The sequence below is a fragment of the Nansenia antarctica genome (assembly GCF_963989245.1).
Source record: "Nansenia antarctica genome assembly, chromosome: 7".
In the NCBI taxonomy this organism is placed as follows: Eukaryota; Metazoa; Chordata; class Actinopteri; order Argentiniformes; family Microstomatidae; genus Nansenia; species Nansenia antarctica.
The window spans coordinates 42,937,511-42,947,547 of record NC_137677.1 but is presented as its reverse complement, the minus strand read 5'-3'; the positions used below and the strand labels follow the sequence as shown (position 1 = coordinate 42,947,547).

Sequence of the window (10,037 nt, the reverse complement as noted above, 5' to 3'; positions counted from 1 at the left end):
GGCAGGGAGAGAAGAACGCCCTTGTCGCTTGACAACAGACACCCAGTCATCATCAGGAAGGTGAGTGGATGGACCAGGGAGGATTGTGTCACTTGTTGATGGAAGCTTGTCGTTGGGGGAGGGCGATAGCTGCATCTCTGCTAGCAGGGAGGAAAGCAGGAACTGGCGCTGGATGGCATCATGGAGGAGACCCTCAATGTTGTGAAGTTCGGATCTCAGGCCGGACAGCTCAGCTTCCTCAAGGGTGAGTGATGACATGCCTAAACAGGTTGTGTTGTTTTGCATGCAAACTGTTCTCCAGCGAGCTCGGTGGTTTAGTCAGGGGTTTGGAGGGGTTAGGTGACTGGAAGCGATGTTGGTGACTGGAAGCACTGCAATGCGATGCTTCGTTTATTCAACCTCTGGGAGTATCGAACTGCATAGGTTGTATAAGGAGAATCTAATCAATCATTGATAATATAGAATGAAAACGCTGCTGAGGAAGTATTCATGTCTTATTTCACTGATTTGTTCACATTTTAATAAAAAAACAACAACATTGTTTTACCAATTTGAGTAAAGTCAATGTAACTTGTTAACCAATATTGAATGTGTATTCTAGTGCCTGGTCCTGTGCAGCACATAGACCTCTTTCTCCAAGAGTCCAGCAACATCATCAGCTTGCACCACGCATGGCACAAAGAAGACAGCATCTTCCTTTGCCACCATCAAATGGTGAGTGTCAAATTCTACAACATTGATTTTGAAAGTAGGAATAGTTTCATGTCTTATTTCACTGATTTGTTCACATTTTAATAAATAAAAAAAAACATTGTTTTACCAATTTGAGTAAAGTCAATGTAACTTGTTAACCAATATTGAATGTGTATTCTAGTGCCTGGTCCTATGCAGCACATAGACCTCTTTCTCCAAGAGTGGGACTACATCGAGCAGTGCCAGCAGAACCAGTTCCACCGCTACATCTCTGAGCAAGAGTACTACCTCTGGCTGTTACAGCACGACCCAATGGTTCTCCACTACCTGCCTGAGGAGACAAGGGGGTGTATGTTCAGCTTCTTCTTAGAGCAGAGGGACAGAGCTATGCGGTTACACTCCATGGAGAGAGAGGTCAACAAGAGCACAGTAACACAGCTGAGGAAGAGAAAGGCCCAGGAGGAATGGATGGTGCCTCCTCAGAAGAAACAGTGTGTGAGCTCAAACCAGCAGCTGCTTTTCACTGAGGAAGAGATGGAGAAACTGGAGGTCATTCCAGGGATTCTGGACCTGGCTTTGGAGATGGGCTTCCTATCTGAATGAATAATTTGTTCTGTCTTTGAATAATTAAAATGTATTAATTTAGTAGTTAGTAAAAATATGTTAGTTATAAGATATATTTATATCAGGTTTATAAATAAAATACAAATAAAACATAAATAAAGAATAATTTCACTTATTCAAGTTGTGATGCGTTTTTCTTTAGTTAAACCTGTGTCCATTTGAGGCTGAAACTTTCTTTCTCTCTCTCTCGCGTGAACTTCAGAATGGCACTAACCAAAAATGTACGCTGTAACATCCACAATAATGAACTACGAGAGCACTTAAATTAAAAAAAAGTTAATGATTATCATTCAAAATATTTTGTGATAGATCCTTATCGATCAATTATCGATCGTCGATCATTGATGCCCACCCCTAGTTTTGATTAAAAATAATTGGCATTAATTCTAGAATGTTGGAGTTAGAATGTTTGGTTGATAAGCACCAACATTCAGTCTTGGTGGTAACAACCCTAAGACTAGACCTGAAACTTATTGCTCCAATCTATATTCCATAAATCTTCAGAAATGAGCTTTGACGTCCAGCAACATCATCAGCTTGCACCCCCTCCTCTCTGTTCAGTCTTATACACCCCCCTCCTCTCTGTTCAGTCTTATACACCCCCCTCCTCTCTGTTCAGTCTTATACACCCCCCCTCCTCTCTGTTCAGTCTTATACACCCCCCCTCTCTGTTCAGTCTTATACACCCCCCCCTCCTCTCTGTTCAGTCTTATACACCCCCCCTCCTCTCTGTTCAGTCTTATACACCCCCCCCTCCTCTCTGTTCAGTCTTATACACCCCCCCCTCCTCTCTGTTCAGTCTTATACACCCCCCCCTCCTCTCTGTTCAGTCTTATACACCCCCCCCTCCTCTCTGTTCAGTCTTATACACCCCCCCCCTCTCTGTTCAGTCTTATACACCCCCCCTCCTCTCTGTTCAGTCTTATACACCCCCCCCTCCTCTCTGTTCAGTCTTATACACCCCCCCTCCTCCTCTCTGTTCAGTCTTATACACCCCCCCTCCTCTCTGTTCAGTCTTATACACCCCCCCTCCTCTCTGTTCAGTCTTATACACCCCCCCTCCTCCTCTCTGTTCAGTCTTATACACCCCCCCTCCTCTCTGTTCAGTCTTATACACCCCCCCCTCCTCTCTGTTCAGTCTTATACACCCCCCCTCCTCTCTGTTCAGTCTTATACACCCCCCCTCCTCTCTGTTCAGTCTTATACACCCCCCCCCTCCTCTCTGTTCAGTCTTATACACCCCCCCCCCTCTCTGTTCAGTCTTATACACCCCCCCTCCTCTCTGTTCAGTCTTATACACCCCCCCTCCTCTCTGTTCAGTCTTATACACCCCCCCTCCTCTCTGTTCAGTCTTATACACCCCCCCTCCTCTCTGTTCAGTCTTATACACCCCCCCCTCCTCCCTGTTCAGTCTTATACACCCCCCCTCCTCTCTGTTCAGTCTTATACACCCCCCCTCCTCTCTGTTCAGTCTTATACACCCCCCCTCCTCTCTGTTCAGTCTTATACACCCCCCCCTCCTCTCTGTTCAGTCTTATACACCCCCCCTCCTCTCTGTTCAGTCTTATACACCCCCCCTCCTCTCTGTTCAGTCTTATACACCCCCCCTCCTCTCTGTTCAGTCTTATACACCCCCCCTCCTCTCTGTTCAGTCTTATACACCCCCCCTCCTCTCTGTTCAGTCTTATACACCCCCCTCCTCTCTGTTCAGTCTTATACACCCCCCCTCCTCTCTGTTCAGTCTTATACACCCCCCTCCTCTCTGTTCAGTCTTATACACCCCCCCTCCTCTCTGTTCAGTCTTATACACCCCCCCCTCCTCTCTGTTCAGTCTTATACACCCCTCCTCCTCTCTGTTCAGTCTTATACACCCCCCCCTCCTCTCTGTTCAGTCTTATACACCCCTCCTCCTCTCTGTTCAGTCTTATACACCCCCCCCTCCTCTCTGTTCAGTCTTATACACCCCCCCCCTCTCTGTTCAGTCTTATACACCCCCCCCTCCTCTCTGTTCAGTCTTATACACCCCCCCTCCTCTCTGTTCAGTCTTATACACCCCCCCTCCTCTCTGTTCAGTCTTATACACCCCCCCTCCTCTCTGTTCAGTCTTATACACCCCCCCTCCTCTCTGTTCAGTCTTATACACCCCCCCTCCTCTCTGTTCAGTCTTATACACCCCCCCTCCTCTCTGTTCAGTCTTATACACCCCCCCCTCCTCTCTGTTCAGTCTTATACACCCCCCCCCTCTCTGTTCAGTCTTATACACCCCCCCCCTCTCTGTTCAGTCTTATACACCCCCCCTCCTCTCTGTTCAGTCTTATACACCCCCCCCTCCTCCCTGTTCAGTCTTATACACCCCCCCCTCCTCTCTGTTCAGTCTTATACACCCCCCCTCCTCTCTGTTCAGTCTTATACACCCCCCCCTCCTCTCTGTTCAGTCTTATACACCCCCCCCCTCTCTGTTCAGTCTTATACACCCCCCCTCCTCTCTGTTCAGTCTTATACACCCCCCCTCCTCTCTGTTCAGTCTTATACACCCCCCCCTCCTCTCTGTTCAGTCTTATACACCTAAATAAGTGTATCTTCCAAAGAAGACAGCATCTTCCTTTGCCACCATCAAATGGTGAGTGTCAAATTCTACAACATTGATTTTGAAAGTAGGAATAGTTTCATGTCTTATTTCACTGATTTGTTCACATTTTAATAAAAAAAGAACAACATTGTTTTATCAATTTGAGTAAAGTCAATGTAACTTGTTAACCAATATTGAATGTGTATTCTAGTGCCTGGTCTTGTGCAGCACATAGACCTCTTTCTCCAAGAGTCTCCAAGAGTCCAGCAACATCGTAACAACGGGGTAACACCCCGTAACAACAACAAGTCATTCTGAGTCACCCCGTAACAACAAGTCATTCTGGGTCACCCTGTAACAACAACAAGTCATTCTGGGTCACCCTGTAACAACAACAAGTCATTCTGGGTCACCCTGTAACAACAACAAGTCATTCTGAGTCACCCTGTAACAACAACAAGTCATTCTGGGTCACCCTGTAGCAACGACAAGTCATTCTGGGTCACCCCGTAACAACAACAAGTCATTCTGGGTCACCCTGTAACAACAACAAGTCATTCTGGGTCACCCTGTAACAACAAGTCATTCTGAGTCACCCTGTAACAACAACAAGTCCTTCTGAGTCACCCTGTAACAACAACAAGTCATTCTGGGTCACCCTGTAACAACAACAAGTCATTCTGAGTCACCCTGTAACAACAACAAGTCATTCTGGGTCGCATAGACGCGTCTGGTTAATCCAACATTCAGTCTTGGTGGTAACAACCCTAAGACTAGACCTGAAACTTATTGCTCCAATCTATATTCCATAAATCTTCAGAAATGAGCTTTTACGTCCAGCAACATCATCAGCTTGCACCCCCTCCTCTCTGTTCAGTCTTATACACCCCCCTCCTCTCTGTTCAGTCTTATACACCCCCCCTCCTCTCTGTTCAGTCTTATACACCCCCCCTCCTCTCTGTTCAGTCTTATACACCCCCCTCCTCTCTGTTCAGTCTTATACACCCCCCCTCCTCTCTGTTCAGTCTTATACACCCCCCCTCCTCTCTGTTCAGTCTTATACACCCCCCCCCTCCTCTCTGTTCAGTCTTATACACCCCCCCTCCTCTCTGTTCAGTCTTATACACCCCCCCTCCTCTCTGTTCAGTCTTATACACCCCCCCCTCCTCTCTGTTCAGTCTTATACACCCCCCCTCCTCTCTGTTCAGTCTTATACACCCCCCCTCCTCTCTGTTCAGTCTTATACACCCCCCCCTCCTCTCTGTTCAGTCTTATACACCCCCCCTCCTCTCTGTTCAGTCTTATACACCCCCCCCTCCTCTCTGTTCAGTCTTATACACCCCCCCTCCTCTCTGTTCAGTCTTATACACCCCCCCCTCCTCTCTGTTCAGTCTTATACACCCCCCCCTCCTCTCTGTTCAGTCTTATACACCCCCCCTCCTCTCTGTTCAGTCTTATACACCCCCCCCTCCTCTCTGTTCAGTCTTATACACCCCCCCCCCCTCCTCTCTGTTCAGTCTTATACACCCCCCCCTCCTCTCTGTTCAGTCTTATACACCCCCCCCTCCTCTCTGTTCAGTCTTATACACCCCCCCCCTCTCTGTTCAGTCTTATACACCCCCCCTCCTCTCTGTTCAGTCTTATACACCCCCCCTCCTCTCTGTTCAGTCTTATACACCCCCCCCCTCTCTGTTCAGTCTTATACACCCCCCCCTCCTCTCTGTTCAGTCTTATACACCCCCCCCTCCTCTCTGTTCAGTCTTATACACCCCCCCCTCCTCTCTGTTCAGTCTTATACACCCCCCCTCCTCTCTGTTCAGTCTTATACACCCCCCCCTCCTCTCTGTTCAGTCTTATACACCCCCCCTCCTCTCTGTTCAGTCTTATACACCCCCCCCTCCTCTCTGTTCAGTCTTATACACCCCCCCTCCTCTCTGTTCAGTCTTATACACCCCCCCTCCTCTCTGTTCAGTCTTATACCCCCCCCTCCTCTCTGTTCAGTCTTATACACCCCCCCCTCCTCTCTGTTCAGTCTTATACACCCCCCCTCCTCTCTGTTCAGTCTTATACACCCCCCCCTCCTCTCTGTTCAGTCTTATACACCCCCCCCTCTCTGTTCAGTCTTATACACCCCCCCTCCTCTCTGTTCAGTCTTATACACCCCCCCCTCTCTGTTCAGTCTTATACACCCCCCCCTCCTCTCTGTTCAGTCTTATACACCTAAATAAGTGTATCTTCCAAAGAAGACAGCATCTTCCTTTGCCACCATCAAAAGGTGAGTGTCAAATTCTACAACATTGATGCCCACCCCTAGTTTTGATTCAAAATAATTGGCATTGATTCTAGAATGTTGGAGTTAGAATGTTTGGTTGATAAGCACCAACATTCAGTCTTGGCTTCCCCACCAACACACGACCAATGGATACGAGATGTCCTTCAATGCCTTCAGATGGAGAAGTTAAGATTCTCTTTAAAAGGATCTCTCAAATCCTTCCGCTCTACCTGGGACCCCCTATTAGACCTTATCAAAAAACGAACAATCACTTCGGACACTGGTGTTGTGCCACAGGTAGCTCCCTGAGATGCCCTAGATTACTCCACTGCATTTCCTTTTTCCTTCTTAATGAAACCTTCCCTTATTCATCATAACGACAATGTTTACTTTCATTTTCTTAATGTATACCATATTCTTACAGATTGCCTTCATTAGTAGTACTAGTCCCCTTTATTTATGTATTTTTATTTATTTTTCCATTATTATTATTTGTGGCCCAAACATACCTGTGGGTGGGGGAGGGGGGGTTAGAAAAAAAAAAGAAAAAAAATGTAAACAGTGTGCACTGCTATTACCTTCTTCTTTTTGTCAATTGATTGTTTACAATAAAAAGATTTGTAAAAAATAAATAAGAGGAGTGTGTGTAACATTTTGGATCTGTGTTTTGGTTGTGTTGAGAAGAGGAAGGGGTAGGTTGTAACATAAGGTTGGCGGTGCTTCTTTATGCCTTGGCCAAGACAGCGTGATATTTGGTGTACCTATCCAATTCAAGTCCTAGGTGGAATTGTTTCACATTAAGATGCAGGTTTTGTACTAGAGAGATCAAATATTTGTTAGCATTTCACCACACACTGCTCTTGTAGAATTTTGGCTTATAGTAAAATGTACAACTTTTTCGTGTTTGTTGTATGTGCTTTTGTTATCCCACATTGTACATTTCACTATTCTGACAATGTCATGTTTACACTGTGTTGAGGGGTGGCTAGACTCTCTACCTGATGTTAATCCTTTTTGTTTTGGGAAAGCCGAGGAAAGTTCACATCTGTGTATGTTGAGTATTTTGAAGAGTTTAATTACAAAATGCTATAAATCTACTGTAAATATAACTGTGTATATACTGTTATTTACACATTTACACTTTACTAGGTCAGCGACCGACAATTTTGTGATCCAAAACGTGTATATATTTGACATTAAATATGCTATTTCAGGTGCTATTTAAAAAAAAAAATCAGGAAAAGAAGAGCACGCTGGCTCCTGATCCCCCTCTGTTCACAGGGAGCTGTTGAGGCAAGCAAGAAGGCATGATGTTAAATGAGGCGAGGTTACATACTCGTGCCCTCGGGCCATGACAGCAGTTCAATCAGGTAAAAACTGTTATTGGATCATTGCCTTTATATCTTCACTCCAATCCATACTTTTGACACACTTGATATTGTTTCCTGAGGGCTTGGATAGACTAGTAGTTTTTCTTATATGCTGTGCATTTGTAGCCACATGGATGTGTGTGTGTGTGTGTGTGTGTGTGTGTGTGTGTGTGTGTGTGTGTGTGTGTGAGTGTGTGTGTGTGTGTGTGTGTGTGTGTGTGTGTGTGTGAGTGTGTGTGTGTGTGTGTGTGTGTGTGTGTGTGTGTGTGTCTGTGTGTGTGTGTGTGTGTGTGTGTGTGTGTGTGTGTGTGTGTGTGTGTGAGGTAGTTTGGCTCCCAGCTGACATACTGTAGGGAGAGGAGAACTAGTCTGAACAGGTCTGTTTGAATGTAAAGCCACTATTACAGAAGGAGAAGGCGTAGGGTCGCTTATAAAGGCCCATCTTTGGTGGCCAGCTGTTGACACAGACTCAGACTAATCAGTTTGCAAACAAAGTAATTTAGACATTTTAACGTGCGCTAAGCCAAAGCAGATCGGACTAAATCTCATACAGAACCCTTTTAAGTTTTCAGAGTAATTTGGAGGACATCATTCATTAGACATACAAAAAAAAAGATACAGCCGACCTCAAACTATCACGCTTTAGAGATTCGGAATCTCTTTATTGTGCTGTTTATAAAGTGGCCAGTGTCATGTAAATGGCTTTTATTTTTGCCTCATCACGCTTTTCGTGCAAGGCCACGCGCTCAATGCCAGGCTGCACCACGGCTGTCTCCTAATACCTCACAGGAGGCTTTGTGCTGTCAGTCTTAGAGGCTCCAGGAGCTCAGGGTTTTCACAGCCCTCAAAGCGAACTCAATGAACCCCCCGGGGCCCAGGCCTTGTCCACCCCCCTCCCCTGGCCTGTCGTTTCACAACCAGACCTCAGGCCAACTGGGCCTGATCCCAGAACTGGCCTGTCACAGCCAGCCTATCAGAGGGCAGCCCTCGTAGGCCATGTGACAGAGACACACAGCTCTTTAAGACAGAACTTGTCCCTGCTTGGGGCACCCTTTGTTTGCTGTGTGTGTGTTTGTTTGTGTGAATGTGTGTGTGTCTGTTTGTGTGTGTGTGTGTGTGTGTGTGTGTGTGTTTGTGTGGATTTGGAATTGGAGGATGTGTATCCTTTTCTCACTCTTATAAATAACACTCAAGATGTGTGACAACTACAGCTTGTTGGAAAACCCTGCCTTTCATCCTTTTAGAAGAGGCCCTTAAAAATCTCAGTTTTCACCTTCAAAGTATTTTCTTTATCACTAAACCTTCTTTTCCCTCTCTTCCTTGTTCCTAACAGATGAGCTGGCGACCTCCAAGACAAGACTATACTTCCTCATCTCCAACGAAGGGAACCAAAACCTGTATGTGTCTCAGGCCAACCTGTGGCTGTACTTCAGGCTGCTGCCAGGCGGCCCAGAGAAAGGCCCCCGGAGGAAAGTGACGGTGAAGGTGCACTACCAGGAGGCAGGGTCTGCAGGCGGGGCGGGGGGAGGTCGCTGGTCCCTGATTGAGAAGCGTGTGGACCTTAAACGCAGTGGCTGGCACACCTTCCCCATGTCGGAGGTGGTGAGGGCAGTGTTCGGTAAGGGCAGCCGGCGGCAGGATCTGGAGGTACGGTGTGATGGCTGTGAGGCATCTGGTGTGGTGCCCATCCTGGTGGACCCGGCGGACCCCTCCCACAGGCCCTTCCTGGTGGTGCGGGCGCGGCAGGTGGAGGGGAAGCACCGAATCCGTAAGCGGGGGCTGGAGTGTGATGGCAGCAGCGGAGGCCTGTGCTGCCGACAGCAGTTCTACATAGACTTCCGCCTCATTGGATGGAACGACTGGATCATCGCCCCCGCGGGTTACTACGGTAACTACTGTGAGGGCAGCTGCCCAGCGTACATGGCGGGGGTTCCAGGCTCGGCTTCGTCCTTCCACACAGCCGTGGTGAACCAGTACCGTATGAGAGGCATGAGCCCTGGGTCTGTCAACTCCTGCTGCATCCCCACCAAGCTCAGCACCATGTCTATGCTCTACTTTGATGACGAATACAACATTGTCAAACGAGATGTACCCAATATGATTGTGGAGGAGTGTGGTTGTGCCTGAGGCTGTGACTTCAACACGAACATTGAACTTTGATTTGAGTCAATTGACAAATAGTCAAAAAGTCTTCTACAAAAGGACATTTTGTGCTATACACACATATATAGTATATATATCTATAGTTATATGGAAGCACACCAACAGGTACCAACAAACAAACAAACAAACAGTAAAGTATTAATGGTTTGTTGTATTTATCTGGCTGAGCTGATCATTTGCTCCGCCAGTCTTGTCCATTCCACATTCCGAACTTATAGTGGTCCTGAGTTATGGGAAGAGACCTTCGAAAATGAGACTCGTCTCAAAGGAATTCCCTGGTAAAATAAAGGTTCATTACAAGTATAGGCACGAGGACACAGGGAAAATGTGAAAATTAAGGGTTTTT

At 46.9% G+C, this 10,037-nt stretch overlaps 1 protein-coding gene across 1 annotated transcript; it reads left to right on the top strand.

Moving 5' to 3' along the window:
* Positions 1–7,509: 7,509 nt before the first annotated feature.
* On the top strand, positions 7,510–9,655 carry LOC308162623 (inhibin beta B chain-like; the record flags this gene model as incomplete). Its single annotated transcript, XM_080536768.1, has 2 exons — positions 7,510–7,528; positions 8,862–9,655. 2 exons carry the CDS (start codon positions 7,510–7,512, stop codon positions 9,653–9,655), a joined length of 813 nt encoding a protein of 270 aa, XP_080392894.1.
* Positions 9,656–10,037: the final 382 nt, after the last annotated feature.